The sequence below is a fragment of the Phoenix dactylifera genome, chromosome 5, assembly GCF_051530095.1.
Source record: "Phoenix dactylifera cultivar Ajwa chromosome 5, Ajwa_hap1_PhDact_Kaust_v1.1, whole genome shotgun sequence".
NCBI classification, from domain to species: Eukaryota; Viridiplantae; Streptophyta; class Magnoliopsida; order Arecales; family Arecaceae; genus Phoenix; species Phoenix dactylifera.
This window is the reverse complement of record NC_143194.1, coordinates 31,006,610-31,025,649: the sequence shown is the minus strand read 5'-3', so window position 1 is coordinate 31,025,649 and position 19,040 is coordinate 31,006,610. Positions and strand designations below refer to the sequence as shown.

Sequence of the window (19,040 nt, the reverse complement as noted above, 5' to 3'; positions counted from 1 at the left end):
TTGGTTTGTGCATCATATGCTCTCGTCCTGTTTTTCTTAGTAAGGACCCACCTTTTGCTTTCTGATCTGAGTCCAGCTTTACCAAAATAAATTTCATTTAACATTCATATACCATCCCGACATGCACATCATGTCATCTATGTGCCTATAACAATGTCGAACTATTGACCATTGTATTGCATCTCTAATAAAATAACCAGAAAGAACAGGAATCATATAACATATGAAAGTAAAAGATGTTCAGTTCTTACAACAACAACAACAACAACAACAACAAAAGAAGGATTCCTTCCATATAAGCATGGGAGAACAAAAAGTTCCCTCGAGCCACAGATAAAACAAATCACTTGCCTGCTGTCTCACTAGAACTAAAAGACTGATGGCAATATGTTTCAGCTAACATGGACATTAGCACATGTACTTACAAACAAGACAAAATAAGTAGCTTTCTTGTACTACGCAACACATGCACTGCCACACATGAATCTCCTGCAGAAAAGATGTTAACGCACGCGTCATGATAGCAGTGAAAATTTCTACAAGGTTCCTTTAAATTAATGATGTCATTAGGCTGATCATCTTCTGTGCATCTTTCTGTTTTATGGTCATTTAGAAAATTTCAAATTTAGAAATCGTCAGTCCCAGGATGAAAGAGGATGGCGGTATAGTACTCTGAACATATTATTTCTATGTATCAGAAAAATTTACATCCTTCCAACTTCAGGAATCAAGGAGATGTGAATAACTGTTTAGTTGAGAGAAAAGCAATGGTTGCTCGATAAAATTTTTCTATTTTCCAATAAAGTCCATCTCAGGATGAAATAGAAAACTGTGAATATTTGTAGTCCTGACTATAGAAACTGATCATAAGCAAATCAAAGATAACCACAATCAGCTACTTACCTCATTGAGTAACCAGAGTTTCTTCTGGTTTTCTTCTTCGCCATGTCCTTCCTTCGTGGCGGTTGAAGAACCACCTTGATTGCAGTGTCAAAAATAGCCTTGATGTTCTATCCAAACCAAAAATATTTGTCTTTTTTAAAAAAGCATCAATACTGAAATGAGAGGAAAAAATAACGGAAAAATAAAATCTCTCAGACAATGACATTTAGGATACTCAGTTTTTATTACAAAGCAGTGAGGATGGAGATATATATAATTAAATTAATAAAAAGAAGCCTAACTACTATTTATATTTAAAACACTCATCTCTGGAAGAACATACCTGTTGCGTCTTTGAGCTGCATTCAACGTATGCTGCTGCACCTATCTGTTTTCTAAGTTCTTCCCCCTACGCAACAATGGTTAGTTGAAATGCTCCATGAATGTTGGTGATTATATGACTAGAACTCTTCCAAGATGATAAACACATGCCACTTACTTGTGCATATGTAATCAAAGATGCACCTGGATGATCAGCAAGATATCCTTTATCTTCACGTAGATCTGAGAATATTTAATAACAGGACACCTATGTTGTTAAAGAATGTTGCCTTCTTAAAATGTGAGCTCATCACTACATCATATAAGCCAAGAATTGTTCAATGCGAAGTGATTACGAACCTAACTTGGTTCCAACTAGAATAGTTGGAACATTGGGTGCAAAGCGACGAAGTTCAGGCATCCACTGATCCACAAAAATAATAAAAAAAGAACATCTATTAGGTGTTGTTTATTTAGTGCATAAGCCAAGAAGCTAAAATTTTTGATAATACAGCATCCTTCATTAGTATGATGATTCTTCATTGCCTTAAAGAAATAATATGAAGGGAAAAAAAAAGGAGAGCTCGATCCTCAATCAACGCTGCATAATTCTGTTAATATAGCATGTCACTTCAAAGCAAACTCACAAGCATCTTCATAGATTACAAGAGCATTGTGGTGACTGATGAAATGAAATGAAAAGAATACATTAATCCATATAATAAAGTATAAACGTGAGAACCCATGCGGATGTGTGTTTAGTCCTACATTAGCTAGCCCTTTTTGGGTATGGTCCTGAATTTACAAATGATATCAAAAGACACTCTGCAACACGGGCCCATTTTGTTTGACCACGAGCTGATCGTGGTGTTTGTAATTAGATTTAAATATTTTTGAAATCTTAACCTTGTGAAGAAGCCAGAATTTAAACGGGGGAGTATGTGAGAACCTATGTAGCATGTGTTTTAGTCCCATATTGGTTATTCACTATTATTTATACAAAATTTAGGAATCCAAATAATACCTTTCGGCTAATTTTTTTGGGTGCGGTCCTAGTTTGTTACAATAAACATCTGACAGTTCATGATTAGGCATTAAACTGAAATTATAACAACACTCTTGTTCAACCAAAATCAGAAACACAGTCAAATCAAAGTTACAGGAAAGGCAGTTTCGAGGATAACTGAGTCAAAGAAAGCACAGGATACACTTAATCAGTCAGCCTTCCCGTTTGACCAGGGAAAGCACTAAAGATCAAAGATCGAGTTGGAGATCCATCACTTTTACACTTTATTTCGAAAAGACGACAAGCCCATTTGCCCAAACACCAGAAATCCAATTCCACAGTAGAAAAAGGTGAAAAAGAGAAACGGCGTCAAAGTGACACTTGGATTAATACCTTCTTAAGAACATTCTCATAGCTTGCCCTGCTGATTAAAGAGAAAGCCAGAATAAATATGTCTGCTCCTCTGTAACTCAGCGGCCTCAATCTGCTGTAATCTTCTTGGCCTGCCAACCAAGACACACCAGAGTGAAGGCATCACAAACTATAAACAAGAAAACAAGGAGGATTAATCCCTTCTTCAAAGAGACTGAATCAATAATCTGAGCACCTGCAGTGTCCCACAGTCCCAAGTTGACAGTCCTCCCATCCACAGCAACGTTAGCACTGAAGTTGTCAAACACAGTGGGAATATAATCCTGCCCACAAGAAAGAAGTGTAAGAGAGTATCTCTTGTAGTAAGAATGATTCATCAGCTATAGTTTTTAAGATGACACCTAAGAAAATAAGAATCTTTAAGATACCATAAATTGGTAGAAAAAGGGGCGATAAAAGAGCAATATACTCTGATGATGATGAAAAAAGATTTTTCTAAGAAAAAATGAAAAACAAGTAACCAAATATTCACTCATCTCAGAAGCCAAACCCAAAGTGGAAGGCAAAATAATAATTACAGAAAAGGAAGTAAGCATGGGATGAACTAAATTTAGAAAATCAAACGCCACTTTTTCAAGGAACAGGATGGGAAGAATTAGTCTAAATTGAAAGGCTAAGGGGAAAAAAAAAGGAGTATATAATGTGCGATATCGATATACATACAGAATACCAAACAAAGAAGAGAAAAATGGTTACCTATATTCATAGTAAAAAAGGAAAAAAAAGAAAGAAGATGAATTCATTATTCGGTATGAATGGGATTGGGAAGTTAAACATACAGTTGGGAACTTGTTGCTGGTGTAGCAGATGAGCATGCAGGTCTTCCCAACAGCTCCATCTCCAACAGTCACACATTTTATAAACTTTGGGGCACTCATTTCCTTCACCACCCTCGCTAGCTAGCAGAGAAGCAGAGCACAACCATGTTAGAAAAAAATTACAGTCATGAAGCAGCTGTGACAGTGAAGTAGAGAGAGAGAGAAGCAAACTAACCAGGAATTCCCAGAGAGGAGGAAGAAGAAGAAGTCTGGGCGGTTGGACAAGCAGTGAGAGGTGCTGATGTAAATGCTATTTTTGTGGGGTTCAGACAAATATATAACAAGGGAAGGAATCTTCCACACTTTTCTCGCCTCCCATGACTCGTTTCAAAATCCAGCCCTTTTTCTTTTTTACTTTAGTTTGAAAAAACCACTGTAGAGAGAGACGTTGGAGAAGGAGACCCGCTCGCTATAAATGCGGACAGATAAATGCGGCTCTCCCGGCCGCTGAAGGTCACGTGCGCCCGTGGAACGTCATTAGTGCAATATTCACGTGAACTGCACGTGAGTAGTTTGGCCGTGAAACCCGTGGCCGCCCATAAAGAGAGGGAGTAGCGCAACCCAGCATGACGCGTAGCAATCGGGCTCTTCTTCTTCTTCTTCTTCTTCTTCTTTTCTTTTCTTTTCTTTTTTTTTTTTTTTTGAAAAAGAGAAAGGAAGAGAAAGAGACGAGCCCACCCCATATAGTAGCCCCCACTGGGCAGAAATGACCGTATATTGGACATCCTGGCTGGTTTTACTCATACCCTCCCCACCCGTGGGTCCGGCTCGTTATCCCTCTAGGCTCTGGCACGGTTACCCTCCGTGTGAGTATATCGCATCTGGCACCACCGAGGCTACCAGCGGACCAATAAGCCCTCTCAGACCCCGTGTCCGAGCAGGGAGCATCCGGTCTCCATAATTTAATCGACATCTACGCGTTTCGAACTTGACACCACTTGGTTAGAAGTAAGGCCCAATTCCATTAAGCTACCACCTCAGTGGCAGCTCTTCCTCATTTGATACCAGATATCATAAGAATTTTTGCAGCTCCTTAAAATAATAAATGGTATCCCCTACGCCAGGCGGAGGATAATATTTATATTAAAAAAAAATTGACTGCAGTGATCGAATAAATTTGAGGCCAACCTATATGTGGCAATCGATACTAATTTTTCCGGAACATACTCGAGCTCGCAAGAAAATTTATCTTTTACCAGGCCTTTCACGTCTATTAAAAGATAGACAATGAGCGAATTGAGTCATCTTTTATACTGCACATTATTCAGAAAAAAAAATTTGAAAAAAAATCATGAGTTTGCTTCTTTTCCACTCCGCCGTATATTTTTTTTCTGACATTATTAGATGCACTCGTGCGCGTCTAGTGTTAGTCGCTACTGTATAAAATAAATAAACACATAAATCATATCTTTTTCTGGCTCTTTTAAACGAAAACCAGAAAGAAAGTATAAATTTCTCGACGAAGACACGTCAATCTTCCAACTTGCTGATATGTCCGGATCACAGCCTTGGATTTAGGTAATGTGACCATTGGAACGGTCTGTTTAGCTGCCGGAAGATGCGAGAAATGACCTGAGTAGGAATTTATGACACGGTCTGAGGCAGACTTCGTAAATTAAATGGGAGTTCCAGGTAGGTGCTTCGGAAAGAAGACACTGTGGGATGCCTACCTCCCAGGTTCCTTTCCGTGCTCTTGGGGCATTTATTAGAATGTGGGGATATTGCAGTACTCTGCCCTCTGTGAAAGCCAGGAAAACTGCAGTGAGCTCTTCAGCAGGGGTTGTTAATATGTGTGATCAATCGCTCCAAATAGCTGATATGAGCCTTGTATGTCGCTTGGATATGTTTGTGCTCTCTGACTCAAAATAATTTTTTTCAGAAACTGAAAAGAGACTCATATAGCTCATCTTATTTATTAATTAACTGAAAGTTTGAGCTAAATCCCAAACTAAACACAAGCTACTAACAAAACAAGACATTTGGCCATATGTTCCGGGCGGGGTGGTTTAAAAGACAGGTCAGAGGTGTATCTTTTGGATCATCCACTCGTCGCTTCCAGATCCATGTAGGTGGATGAATGACCAGTTCGTATTGCTTTGAGAGCTGTGCATCTGATGATCCAATGGTGGATTCGTACGAAGGAAGGTAGATCCGATACAGCCCCGATCCTTAAAGGACCACTTCTGCAGCTATTCAGAGCGAACCTCGCTCGTTTGTACATCTCCAACCACATGCTTCACACATATCTAATCTAGTGCTTCACACTTAGACCAAACCTGAATCCCAATGCACCATGAAAGTTTCTTGTGACCAAGACTGATCCAATTTAATGAAATAGGTAAAGTTGGATTTTGAACAAACTTAGATAGATTGTTGCTTTTTAAAATCTTTTTCCCCCTGCTCTATTTTGAAGTGAAACACTAAAAAGCAACTCCCTGTTGCTATTTTTAATCTTATATTGTAACTGCACTGCTAATTAATGAGAAATCTAGTGACATGAGAGTACTAGCTTAGCTAACCCTTTTTTCTTTCAGCTTCACACGAACTCCAATGCCATGCATCTTTTCTTTCTTTGTGCAAACCTATCATTAGGTGTCTTCAGAAACAACAATTTATGAGTTGAGTCCAGGAAATAGCTGAAAATATGAAAGGGAAAAAGAAGAGGAGGAAAAGCTCCCACTGCCTACTTTCTGGCAATCCTGAGACAGCGAGAAATCCAGAGAAATGCCAGTATAGGGAATTCACTACTATTATTTACCTTCATGGGAAGAAAATAGTTATCCATCCAGTCACCTACCAAGTTGCAGTGCATCTACAGAGGAGCTACAATTGCTTGGATAAATTGCAAAAGATGACATTATGTGGTAATCTAGCATTGCTATCTTACAAAATCAACTGAAAGCATAATTTGAAGATTTTAACAACATTAAGTCTGAGTTTACTTATATACGTTCACAAATGGCTGAAAGAATGATCATTACAACATAATAGATATGTACAATTTTCCAATCATTATCACCAGAAGGAAAAAAGCTTATGGAGAAAAAATATCAAAGAAACAAAAAAGCAATTCAATTTTTCTTTATTTTCTATGTAAAAATACCTATTTATTTATATTCATTCATCCTTCTTCAGGTCAATCCCCAGGCCTGCAAAAAACGTATCCTCATGATGAAGAAGGAGAAAACCAACTTGAATGGTGACAATAATAACACAAATACGATGCATATACCTCAGTAGAGGAATCATATATTAAAATATTAGCCTGGAAAGATATTTTAAAACATAGATTCTTAAAAGTCATTGATGCAAAACTGAAGCACCATATTTAACATAGTATATACCCACAGCATATAATTTACAAAACAGTAATCACTATCGTGCTTGCAATTTTGGCTCATTGAATTAGCTATTGACTGCCTTCTACCAAAAAAAGAGAAAGAAAGAACTAGTAATTTACTGTCACCGGACTCTTCTTTTTCTGAAAAAAATGAAATGTAGTTCATCTATTTACAAATTCTATTGCTGATTTTCTTTATCTTATCATCTGTTGACATTGCCATTCCTTGGTTACGGGAAAACTTCTTGAATGACCACAACACTTGCAAGGTTGTATGGCTCAGAATGTTGAGCATTGAAGAGGGCCCAAGTAGCTACATAATTATTACAATCACATAAAGGATAATATTGAGAGGACGAGGGACTGAGTCTATAATAGGGGGTCTAGAATTTACATCAACTGATGTACTAGTATAAAACTAATCACAATGTTTAATGAATATGTGAGAAGGGAAAACCTAAGATTAGTAGGACAGTTGAGACTTTGGAACCTTACACAAGAGGTAGTTCCTATAGAAAAGATTGGTGATAAAGAATTCATAAATTCAACTATAAAGACTCGAGGCAAGTTTGTTGACTAATGTAAGATCATGAACTCGGTTAAGTGTTTTTAAGTGTTGAATCAGCTACCTGAATGTTGCCATCAGATGTTCCTACGACCAAAAGTTCTGCATCAGCATCAACGGCCATGCATTGGACCTTCGAATTGGTGGCTGTCTGAAGAGTTCCTACCCTGGTAAGCTTGTTCTTGGACCAAATCTCAACAACTCCAGTCTTAGAACCCAAATATAACAATTCTGTGCTGATAGCCATCGATCGCACTTCAACAGTAGGTGATATAGATCCAACAAGGCTGTAATCTGAAGCACTCCATATCTGCAACATTGCCGAAGTTATAAAAAACAATCACAAATAAATATAAAGTTTAAGGTTCCAGCTAGTACAACAAACTCCACAAAGTTAAAGGAAAAAATGTTAATATGGGATTTTTAGGTTGTTCTGCTAACCAGCTTTATCTCTCAGCTGGTTGGCACCGGTCACTCCTTGGGAGAGGTCTGGGGTTCATCCTAGAGGTGGTCTCACAACTATATTTCTCGAAAATAAAAAGAAAGGATTTTTATTTTGTTATAAAGGAATCAGAAGAACATTGACAAAGACAGACAAACATAGTGACCGAGTAGAAAGTTTATGACCAAGACAAAAGCCATAGTAGATTCTGATTATCTGAGATTGTGTCTGAACAACAGGGCTAGTACTCAAATCTAATTGCTTTTAGGAAAATCATAAATTAAATAAACTTTGTTAGTCTCTTTTTTCATAATCTAGTCTGGTTAGACCATCCACTGTATCGCTGCATAAAAAGATATCAGATAACCAACAAACAAACACAGATTAAGGGGTTCTTTCAGAACCACCAAAGACAATAAAACAGATACAAAACATATGGTGAATCGACCGTCTCTCAACCATTGTTTGCTCAAAAGAAATCACCTTAACTGCTGCTCCATCTAAAGAAGTGCAGGCTGCATAGAGCAGTCCATCATGAACTTGCACTGCATGGACTGGATTTGCTTTTCCCAGCAACTTTCTGTTACCTGATTGAATTGTACCAAATGTTCCAGTAGCCAAATCAACTTCCTGAAAATTTAAGAGTGGTTAATAAATGAAACATTTGGCACATCTAAAAACCGAGAATTTAGTTGATGATAGGACCATTAACCAAATTGCCAGGATATACTATTTATGTGAAAGCTAATGGGAAAAATGGAAGTGTAAGAAAAACCAAAAATAGAAGAATTCTTAAAATTTCGAAGAATAAAAAAAAATCGGTTATTAAAATGAAGGGTACATGAAATGGGGAGAAAAGGTTGCAAGCTTAACTTGATTCTGGTATTTATTTTCCCTGTGATTAATAAATAAAGAATACTTTGAGAGTGAACTGCATTCAAAGTAGAATTTCTCATGCATCATATCCTGCATATGGATGCATATGCAGGCTGATGCACATGCATATGTTTGTTCATGCAAGTAAATTTATGCAACATGTATACTAACATACTGTGCCAACAGAGCAACTTGATCACCAAGTCATACATGACTTTCATACATTCTACCAATATTGACGAACTAAATCATTCAGATAAAGGATCAGTTGGTTTGGGTGGACCTGGATACTACCATCATGACATCCACAGTAGAGCTTCCCTTGTACAAGAGCCAGACACCTCACATATTTGCTTGGATTTAGAAGTTTGCAGCCTCCATTCCAAGATAGCACCTAAGCAATGAAAAAAAAAGTGAATGGAGATTTCATTTAATATCTGAAAGAAAGATTGCATTCTCAGAATCAATGAAAGGCTTGGACAAGACTTATATTTCTTAATTCACAATATTACAATTCTGAAAATGATTTAAAAAGCATAAGCATAACTAGCCTTCATTCAGCGCCCAAATTCAAATAAAGTTCGATCTCAAGCAGGCAAAGTTTCATTTTATTATGATTGACCAAAGAAGCTTGAGGAGCTTTTTCAAATGTTCGGTAGAGTAATTGTGGTTATCTTGGCAGTAAGTGATTATGTCAGCAAGTCATTATAAATTCCTAATGAGAATTACAACAATAATGGTTGGGAGAGCAACCCCGGAAGAATGCATTTCACAATACCTTGACACCAGCTCCATGTGGAATAAAACAAGCGATGGTATTTGCAACGGTGAGATTATGAACTGGATCTTTCATGTCATGAATTTCTACACAATGAATCTGCCTATCTCGAACATACCAAACCTATCATAAAAATCATGGCTTTAGGTATCTATGTAAATGTAGCTTTGTATAAAAATTATAATTACATACTCTCACAGTCTTGTCGAGCGAACCACTGTATAGTTTCTCTCCAGAATTTGATAATGCCAAGCTGGTGACTGCCTTTGAATGTTCACGTGTTGCATGGACAGGATGAAGAAGGTTCTCATTCCCTTCCCAGACCTGTAATGCTACAGATTAGCAACACAAACTAGGCCCACAGAAATCAAAATGATTAAAGTTGATAACAATTTCTCAGAAAAAGAAAATAAAAAATCACAAATAAAGATGAATATAGCATATACTTTTCTGTATCTTTTCCATGAAGATACAGGCCCTTGGTGTCCATGAATTAGTAAGTTCAACATTTAGGATGGCATCAAACCGGAGTTTAATTAATAAAGGCTTGACGACAAGAGGGATTTGCAGGTACTGCAACTCCAGTGCATGGTGATACCAAAGGTGAAGTGATATCACGGATTCAAATTTTGTCATGATTGAAGTGTAGCAGCAGCAGATGCTATCTGATGTCAATCCAAGTCCAAGCACATATTTTTAAATTCTTGAAGAAGATTAAGAAGTTATATCATTTAATGTTTCATTTCTTCAGGTTTAGTTATCGGATTTTGAAACTTCAAATTAAATTATAATTTTAATACTTGTCAATTCCTGATCTCATCATAAGGGCATGTACAGAGAAGACTTAAACTAAATAATCATTTTACTAAGAGATTGTTTATTTTCTAGGTTAAACCTATCTACTTGGCTTCTATTCCTGACCTCACCATAAGAGCAAGGAGATAAGGCATTCATTTTTTTTCCCATTTACTTAGAAGCATGTCTGGAACATGATGAAGGGTTGGTTCAAGAAGAATTGGTCTTTGACCACTACAAAAATATAAAACTCAAGTAAAAGACAGTTTGTTTTCCTTAATTAATCTTTGCAGATTTTCCCATCCTTTCAAAAGATTTTACAGGATATCCATTTTTTCCCTTTTCTGGAGTTAACAAAAAATATCTTATATAAGAATGGGAAATCTATTAATCTTCACACATCCTTCTATCCTGGTAGTTAATATTAGAATGACAATTGTACTATGTTTGTGCAGATTATGGAGCAACAATATAAGAAAGGTAACTCTTCAAGCTTGCTCATGCATGCAAAGTGTAAAGTCACGGTATTGGACCAATTTGGAAGAAGCAAGACCTAAAGGCTTTTTAAAAACATGTTGATTAGTATGTTGTATATTCTTCTAATCAATGCATACAAATATATGGATTGCATCCATAGCTTCTATACAAACAGATTTGGATGTAACTCATGCAGAGATACTGCCCAAGTGTCTTAACCAAAGCATAGTCCATAATATTTTACGTGTTTCCTGTTCTCTTGTTATAGTAGAAGGGTTCAATATCTGTCACGTTGTGCTATGTGTTTTTTCTTTTTTAAAAACAAAACCTTGTACCAGTTTCTTTAAAAGCATCGGCCACACAAAATTTAAATTCGATAAAGCAACCAGCATATATGAGGAAAACAAGCGGTTGCAGCAACAAATAACTGAGGTTGTTTGGTTAATTGGTTATGTGCCATATGGTCTTTAGGACCCAGTACAGAGAACAGCTGTGATTTATGCAAAGTTCAAAATGTTTGGAAAAAGGAGAGTGAATTCGAGAAAATCAGAAACAGAGATGTAAAATAATTTGAAGAAGTTCACATCACCCCTTTATAGGAATATGAAAAGCTAGAACTCAAAAATCTGTCTTGGTTCAAATATATGAAGCAAGGCCAATTGGTTGTTATTGTGATACTACAAACTACATAAAGCAAATTCTTTCATCTAATTACACGAACAATGAGATGGGATGTCAGCAAAGACAAAACATTCACCTTTATCATTCCATCTGAGTGTCCAGAGAATATCCTATTCTTGAAGCAAATTATTGCCAACACTTCTCCATGTGCGCTGCAATCAACTTGAACCAACTCCTTATGATTCCAGATATCCTGCTACCATGAAAATTTAGTACTCCACAGGAAATCTTAAAAGGCTTCTTAAACAAGGATCAATAGAATGGTGAAACTTACAACGCTGGAATCTTGTCCATCTGAGAGAAGTTTTAGCATTTCATATGCTAAAACAGTAGACTTCTTAAGCTCTCTTAATGCTTTCAATATGTCCTTAATGTGGAGATTGAGGTCGTGCAATCCCTCTGAAAATTCAGAACAACATGATATGCAGCCTTAGACAAGGAAAACTTTCTGGCCTTTGCTCAAAGACATCACCAATCTCTACATTTTTGTATAAACCTTAATTCATACAGCAATATAATTTTTTAATAATAATGAAAAAAACTAACAAAAATGATTGCATTACACTTACAACATGTAAAATATTGAAAGCAGTAAATTCAATCACAGGTCCTTAGAATCATTCTGAAGCATATGCTCATGGATGAACAACATTCATCCTATTAACACTTTGTTTCTTTGCATTTAGCTAATGCTTGTAACCTTGTAGTCTGAAGAACAATCCGGGTCCTTACAATAACTTACCAGGGTCATGCATAAAGCTTCTCAGAGCGAGCATGGCAAGTGCTTTGTCATCAGTATGCCTTGCAGACTTGAGAATTGAAACAAATTGTTTTAGCAAGCAAACCCTTGCGGCTCCTCGTATCCCAGTATCAGGAAGAAGAGAGAGCATGTGAGTGAGCCAAGTGGCAGATACAAGACATGCAGAGAATATCTCTATATTTCTACTCTTCAGACCGCCAGCTAAAGCTTCAAAAAGTAACCCAAATTCATGGCTGGCTAAAGCATATGCCATTTTTCTCTCCCAGTCATTAGCAGCCTTCTCTTCCTCCTTTAATAATAGAAGAAGGGCAATGGAAACAAGAAAGAAAAAATGTCAGAAATGAAATAGATAAGTGGCATAGGAAACTGATCAAATTTAGGCAGCATAAAAACTGTTACAAGTTATGTACACCCACATTTGGAGATGCAGTCTGACAATCATAAATTTAATCCAACCATCTAACTGAAGATCTATTGAAGTTACTTGTTAGGATAGTTAGTGGCATATAGCTATCATGATTTTCTTTTTCTAGACAAATGGATATCATGATTTTCAGTTCTATGGGGGGTCAAAATGGATGTGCTTTATGTTGTTGAGGTCAGTGACCACATACTGCACTGGATTTTGGTAAGTGGATAACAAACCTAGTCTCCTCTCTCCCTCTCTCTCTCTCTCTCTCACACACACACACACACAGAGACGTGTGTGTGTGTGTGAAAGGTTATATGATTTTCTCCTTCCTCTTCACAATATAGTAACTTCACAGTATAGTACTTTTCAAACTCGGATTCAGAATAAAATAATAATTATAACTAACCAAATTATCTTCAGAATCCTCAGGAACATAGGTGCTCTGTTCTGCTCGCATTAATGCTCTGTAGCTTTTTTTCATTCCTGCATGCTTTAAAACAATAGCTCGAGCAAGTGGTTTCCCAGAGGATGAAAAACTGCCTTGGAGAGACAAGATCGTTTCAGCAGCCAACAGTTGAGCACTTGGAAAATCTGGATTTCTCAGGCATGAAATAAGAGCATCTATGGCCTCTTCACGATACACACTAATCTTTCTTGGTTCCACCTGATGAACCACATAAGTTCATTGATAATAAATATTTTTAAAATTTTCAAAGTTTGAACTTACTATGCATTATCTAGGATGCAAGGTTGTGTCCATATCCAATACATATTGGATACCGATACTTGTCAAGTATGGTCAGGACATATGATTTAAGTATCCTATTTTTAAAATTTCTGGGGATGAGATAGATGGAGGGATTTTTTTCTTTCTTACTACTTTTTTCCCTCCTTCCCACTTTTGATTATTGTTGACTATTAGCGAACATATCAATTTAATGTTGTATCCCAGCCATACCATATCCTATTTTTCAAGATATGTGATATCAGTTTATTTGTATTGTATGGTATCAGTATGATGTATCTATGTCTGTGCTTCATAGTTTACTATCTATGCAAATAATAATTATCAATCTACTATAACTTTATTATAAATAATTATTAAACTGATATTGGTGGGTTCAACCCATAATTGATTAACAACTGTTTGCAACCATGAGGACTTGAGACTCTGTTTGGAACATGCTGGAATATTGTGTCTGATACAAGACTCCTGCTACATCTGTTTGCAATAAAAAGAAACAGTGGGGAGAAGGTATATAGAAGTCAAACCAAAAGATCAAGCTGGAGAAGAAGACCAGCAACAACAGGGGACTGATCCTGCAGAGGTGACTGTAGATAGACAAGGAGCGTATGCATTGTGCTGAAAACACCTTCATCCTTTATGATATGAAGAAGCTGCTCGTTGAGCTTCCTCCTAGAGAAAAATAGTTCACTTCAGTAATTAGATTATTAACATTAAAAAACAGCAAGGAATTGTTGAAGTGTGTGGCATGCAAGATTGCACAATAAGTCTATTTGAACATCATACCTGGCTAATCAAGCCACAATAAACATATTACAAGCAGATAGAAGGCAATAAAGGTTCATAAATTGTTCCACAGTGTAGCTTTGTCCATGGAAAAAATAGAAGCAGAATTTCTCATACAAAGAAACAGTATTCAGTTTTAACCACCATCCCACTCCTCCATCCCCAAGAAAAAAAAAAGAAAACGGGAAAAAGGAATTCAGAAAAGAAGATAAAATAGCTATACCTGTTTAGCTTCACTAGCTCAGAAAGGAATTGAATAATCTCGAACTGGTCCACATCACTCACCATAGCAAAGCTTTCTAAAACAGGTCCTAACTCAGCTTTATCAGCAATAATGTTCCTGCAATACCCATCCTCCTTCATGCATCTCAGCAAGATCCCAACTGCAGTGATCTGCTCCCCCACCAAGTCTGCTTCCAAGCTTGGAATCACACTCTCAACTACTCTTTCAGAAATTAGCACGCCAACAATTGTGGGTGCACTTTTATGATCTTCTCGTCTCAGAATATGCCCCAAAATAAAAATTGAAGCAGTCTTGGGCTTAACACACATTCCCAACAAATCTTCTTCCTCTCTTTTAATAGTCATCATTAGGGCCTCTAGCATATCCATTTCAATGAGATTCTCCCATGAAGGAGTTAACAAATAAATCAACACCACAACCTCAACCAATCCCTTCTTGAAGAGAGCAACCATGCACTCTACATCTGAATCAACCCGGGTGAGTGTCTGAACAACAGATTTGTCCTTGGATGCCAGCTCAGATAGCAGGAATACTGTCACTCTCAGCACATGGGGGTTGACAGAGTTGAACAAGATTTCTACAAAACCATTGACAACTGCAGGTTTTGAAAGTGCTGCTAGGATCTCAGGTTCCATCCTGCTTTCCCTCCAGAACCGTTCAATCTGGAGAACAGCCATTTCAGACTCGCCCAGAATCTCAGATGTACATAGGTGTGATATTGCAATACGTAGATCACCAGTTATTCCATCAGTGGAAGCTTGAGTTATGACACTAGTTGGAGAAGGTAAATGCCTCGGCGTATTCAGATCTTGGACATTCTTTGAGGGAGGATTTTCCATTCTGATTGGAGTTGAATAGGGGTTCCTTTCCTGCCAGCCGGCTATAAGCCGTTTGAGCACATAGTTAGTTTTGGGCAACTGGGTGCTATGAAGCTTTTGACGAGTGATTGGGCATGTTGATTTCCCCCGGTCCAGCCATTCTTGGATAGCTCTACGTTCATAGGTCTGGCCAGTCTCGAGTGTCACAGGGTCATCAAATATGTTGCTAGTTATGGGGCAGATAAAGTCCTTAGGAGGAGTTTGTTTGCCAAGGGCAAGGATGCTATCAGAATCATCCATTGGAGGACTTGAAGAACTGAAAAGAAACAGTAGAAAAAGAAACAAGAAAAAATGAAAATTTTAGCCTTTTAGCTTTGATATTCTGTGTCACTAGCTGAAGGAGGAAGAATAGAAAAGGATTTCAATTAAATGCAGGTGCTCATCTCTGTATTGAAAAAACTCAAAATGGTCACAACATACCATGTGTCTTGGGCAGACGCTTCCTCATGCCTGTGGTGTTGGATTTCATTGGGCTGCAACAAGGCCTGATCTATGTTCTTTTCCTACAGGACAAACAACATAAGTGATATCAAAATTCCAAAACTATAAAATAAGGTACATAGATATATCAGACAAGTAGGACTACAAAGAAATCGTTCTCGTTAGCATCAAAGCTTTTTAACCTTTATATCAGGGTCAATTTCAGAAGAGGAATCCACTGAGTTGTCATTACAAGAGAAGGCAGGGCCACTATCAGAAATCAGGTTTGCTGCACAATCTCTGCCATCACTAGAAGGTTGCCTGATGAGCAGATGTATAGGGACTCTTTGAGGATATAAAGATGGAAGATTTGCAAGTTTTTTTGGACTTTTGCTACTGTGCTGCCTGCTAGACAAATCAATAGACTGATCTGCATCAGCCCATAATGGCTGCCAAGGTTCAAATAACTAAGTTATAAATTGGAAAAATTGAGGAAAAGAAATAAGCAGAGAAAAAAAGCAGCCAGTTAACGGTAGATGTTGCTAGTAAAGAAAAAGAAAGAAAAAAATAAATAAACACAACAACTGAACACTGATAGAACATTAGTATTAGGAAACATAGATACAAAAATTTCTTTATAAAATGAAAAATTCTTAAATATTTCAAAATTATCGAGCCTAATAATTTTAAGGAACATGAGAGATATAACCAAATTCCTTTAGTGGGACCTTCACAAATCAAATATATAATATTGACAAACAGATTGGTCATCCAAACATTCATTTGATGCAGTAACTACACCCAATGGCTAAAGATGGAGTAGTTGTTACACATCTATAGTAGTTTTCAGAATCATTTAGAATTTTTCAATAATTTTTCCTTGAACATTCTGTGTACTTTGCACAGAGTGTTATATTCTAGCTAGTGGTTGCGTCCCTCTTCCACCAGCAGAGGTTCTGGGTTCAAAGCTTTAGAGATACTTTTCCGACCGCTTGAAATGATATCTGTTGAAAAATGTCAAAAATAAATGGTTCCCTATATTTAGAAAACAAAATGATACTAGTAAGCAAAAAAGGATGAAGAACACAACTGAAGGGAAAAAAGTAACCAGCATAGTGAAAAATGATATCATAGGGATTCTATGTGTTAAATTATCCAGCAAGTGGATGAACATCAGAGAAAGAAGTCGTAATTAAGTAAAAATGGAGATCGCATGAATTATGGGCAGAACTGTTCTCAACTCGCACTATAACGGGAAGATCACTGACAAAGTTTGAAACAAAACCGAACATACATAATAAAACTAACCAAATCAAACAAAACAACTTGATTAGAAACTAAATTTGAATGAAAAGTGTTAAGATGCAAAACTTCAATCAGCAGTTGAATCCAAAGGCAAATCCGTGGCATGATCCCAAGACAAATCACGGTATACCAGTCAAGGAATTCATCAAGCATCAAAACCAACAGAAAAACAAACTAAACTTTTTCTTAGAAAAAAGAGAAAAAATCGAATCTTTGTGCAAGAAAACGAGGAAAAAGAAAGAGTGCATTACATTATACCGTCCCTGCCCACTTCTTAATCCAATTGCCTCCTGACTCCCCTCTTCCTCCTCCACTCCCTCCTCATTTTCCCCTCCCTCACCATCGAACATCCTAAGAATTAGCTGCGGTGGGCCCCGAGCTTGCCGGCTTCCATCGGCCGATTCTAAAACCTCCTTAAGGTACTCTGCATAAACCCTAGCGTTGGCATCAAGAACGTCCTCGTACTCTCTCTCCAACTTCTTCAGCTCCGCCGCCTGCCCCCCGCTCATCCTCGAGAGCAGGCTCACGGCGGCAGCCGCCTCCGAGCACCCATTATCCTCCACCGCCGACGCGGCCGCCAGAGCCGGTGAGGACGAGTCGGAGGACAGGATCCGGGCTCGCTGGTCGGCGAACCAATGGAGGAGGGGGAGGAGGTGGGGCAAGAAGAGGTCCTCGAAGACGGAGGGCGCGACATCGTCGCGGGCAAGAGCAGGGTCAAGGGCGAAGAGATCGAGGAGGGCGAGGGCGGCCGCGGCAGGACGGCGGCGGAGGGCGTGGATGAGGGAAAGGAGGAGCACCGAGAGGGGAGACCGTCTGGGGAGAGAAAGGAGGAGCTTCTCGGCGGCGCGGAGGGCGGAGGGGGAGGGCCGGGCCGGAGAGGTGGCGGCGGAGGAGTCGACGTCTTGGGAGAGGAAGGAGAGGGCTTGGAGGGAGGCGGGGTCGGGGGAGGGCGGGCGGCGGCGGGCGGCGGAAAGGATGCGGTGGCGGAGGTCGGGCTGGGAGAGGGCTTCGTCGAAGAAGGCGGTGATGGCGCGGAGGACGGCGCCCGGGGTGACCGCGGTCATCGTACCGGCGAGGCGACCGGGTTTCTGCCCGTTGGGACGGAGCGTCAGCATTCGCGCCACAACGCTGCCGAGCATTGATGAAGCAGACAGTGATTCGAAAATGACCTTTATATTGAAACCTAATTACTGAAATGCCATCAGACTGGAAGCCGGCTCATAGCTGGACGCAGACGAACGAATAATGGCATGAGAGTAGATAGGGGAGATGTAGGGGTATGGTGGTAATTTGAGGAGTCGTTAAACTGGCAACGGCCGGCTTCCTTTTTGGAAAGTCCACGTGGCAGCACAAAATAGGCCTTCTAGTTTGGATATCTAGTACTTATTTCCAATTGGGTGGGATGCGGTGCACGCCATACTTCAAGATTACTTACATACGCCATCTACTATGCACGAATGGAAAAGTCCGTGCTGGATCGCGTCCAGCCCCAGTCGAACAACATGTTTCAAGTCGGCAGCGGAGCTGATCTCGCCTCGGGAAAACGTTAAGGTTCGTCGGCACGTACGATTCCGCGGCAATAACGACAGGACGCGCTTTACCGTTGGACAAATAGCTGTTTGGACTCCAAAAGCGAAGTGGTGAGGAGATCCCGCCATTTGAACTGGCCTCAGCCAAAAATTTCAATAAGAATTGAAGTTTGGGTCTCTAGTTTCCTATTCTTAATTCTTAAAGAACCAAGTTGGTGAGCTGAATTCTGGAAGATCCAAATGTCCCTACATCCGCAAGGAAAGATTCAATGTTTACAGATTTATTTCTTGTTTAAAATGACTCTGAAACTGTGCATCTCTTTGAAAAACAGGGTGCCAGACCTTTGAAGGTTGTAAGTTTTGTTTTTATGTTACTTTCTTTCGAGATAGTTCAAGACAGACATAAAATTATTTCTTGTCATCTAAACCAACCTCCACAGTTTCCTTCTCTTCATCTTCAATACCGTTTTTTTTGACCTCTCTTCATTTTCAATCATCAATTTTTTTTTAGGCTGTACAAGGAACAAATTTGACAAATAACTTATCTA

The 19,040-nt window shown here is 38.6% G+C and overlaps 2 protein-coding genes across 5 annotated transcripts; both read right to left on the bottom strand.

The window, feature by feature from the left end:
- Positions 1 to 185: 185 nt before the first annotated feature.
- On the bottom strand, positions 186 to 4,163 carry LOC103702555 (rac-like GTP-binding protein 2). 3 transcript variants are annotated; one of them, XM_026802811.4, is made up of 9 exons: positions 3,635 to 4,163; positions 3,421 to 3,536; positions 2,817 to 2,904; positions 2,603 to 2,712; positions 1,564 to 1,627; positions 1,382 to 1,446; positions 1,226 to 1,291; positions 904 to 1,010; positions 186 to 489 (listed from the first exon to the last, which is right to left on the bottom strand). In XM_026802811.4, the coding sequence occupies exons 2-9, from the start codon at positions 3,517 to 3,519 to the stop codon at positions 456 to 458; spliced, it is 633 nt and encodes a 210-aa protein (XP_026658612.1). In that variant the 5' UTR covers positions 3,520 to 3,536; positions 3,635 to 4,163; the 3' UTR covers positions 186 to 455. The 3 variants fall into 3 exon arrangements, with proteins under 3 accessions (XP_026658612.1, XP_008783259.1, XP_088578452.1); XM_008785037.5 differs by having other exon boundaries at positions 3,421 to 3,540; positions 3,635 to 3,767; XM_088722326.2 differs by having other exon boundaries at positions 1,382 to 1,407; positions 3,421 to 3,540; positions 3,635 to 3,767.
- Positions 4,164 to 6,374: 2,211 nt separating this feature from the next.
- On the bottom strand, positions 6,375 to 18,106 carry LOC103702597 (putative E3 ubiquitin-protein ligase LIN-1). 2 transcript variants are annotated; one of them, XM_008785087.6, is made up of 15 exons: positions 17,215 to 18,106; positions 15,862 to 16,107; positions 15,659 to 15,741; positions 14,340 to 15,494; positions 13,858 to 14,002; positions 12,992 to 13,249; positions 12,156 to 12,462; positions 11,688 to 11,812; positions 11,490 to 11,606; positions 9,653 to 9,784; positions 9,461 to 9,583; positions 8,966 to 9,076; positions 8,290 to 8,436; positions 7,429 to 7,674; positions 6,375 to 6,608 (listed from the first exon to the last, which is right to left on the bottom strand). In XM_008785087.6, exons 1-15 carry the CDS (start codon positions 18,100 to 18,102, stop codon positions 6,591 to 6,593), a joined length of 4,101 nt encoding a protein of 1,366 aa, XP_008783309.4. In that variant the 5' UTR covers positions 18,103 to 18,106; the 3' UTR covers positions 6,375 to 6,590. The 2 variants fall into 2 exon arrangements, with proteins under 2 accessions (XP_008783309.4, XP_088578430.2); XM_088722304.2 differs by lacking the exons at positions 6,375 to 6,608; positions 7,429 to 7,674 and having other exon boundaries at positions 8,304 to 8,436; positions 8,977 to 9,076.
- Positions 18,107 to 19,040: the final 934 nt, after the last annotated feature.

Coding starts and splice junctions, on each gene's coding strand:
- LOC103702555 (XM_026802811.4), bottom strand. CDS start 3,519: ATGAGTGCCCCAAAGTTTATAAAATGTGTGACTGTTGGAGATGGAGCT. Junction 1,292..1,381: donor CTTTGATTACATATGCACAA/GTAAGTGGCATG, acceptor ATTGTTGCGTAG/GGGGAAGAACTTAGAAAACA. Junction 1,011..1,225: donor GCAGCTCAAAGACGCAACAG/GTATGTTCTTCC, acceptor TGGTTTGGATAG/AACATCAAGGCTATTTTTGA.
- LOC103702597 (XM_008785087.6), bottom strand. CDS start 18,102: ATGCTCGGCAGCGTTGTGGCGCGAATGCTGACGCTCCGTCCCAACGGG. Junction 12,463..12,991: donor AGGATTCTGAAGATAATTTG/GTTAGTTATAAT, acceptor CTATTATTAAAG/GAGGAAGAGAAGGCTGCTAA. Junction 11,813..12,155: donor AAGCTTTATGCATGACCCTG/GTAAGTTATTGT, acceptor CTGAATTTTCAG/AGGGATTGCACGACCTCAAT.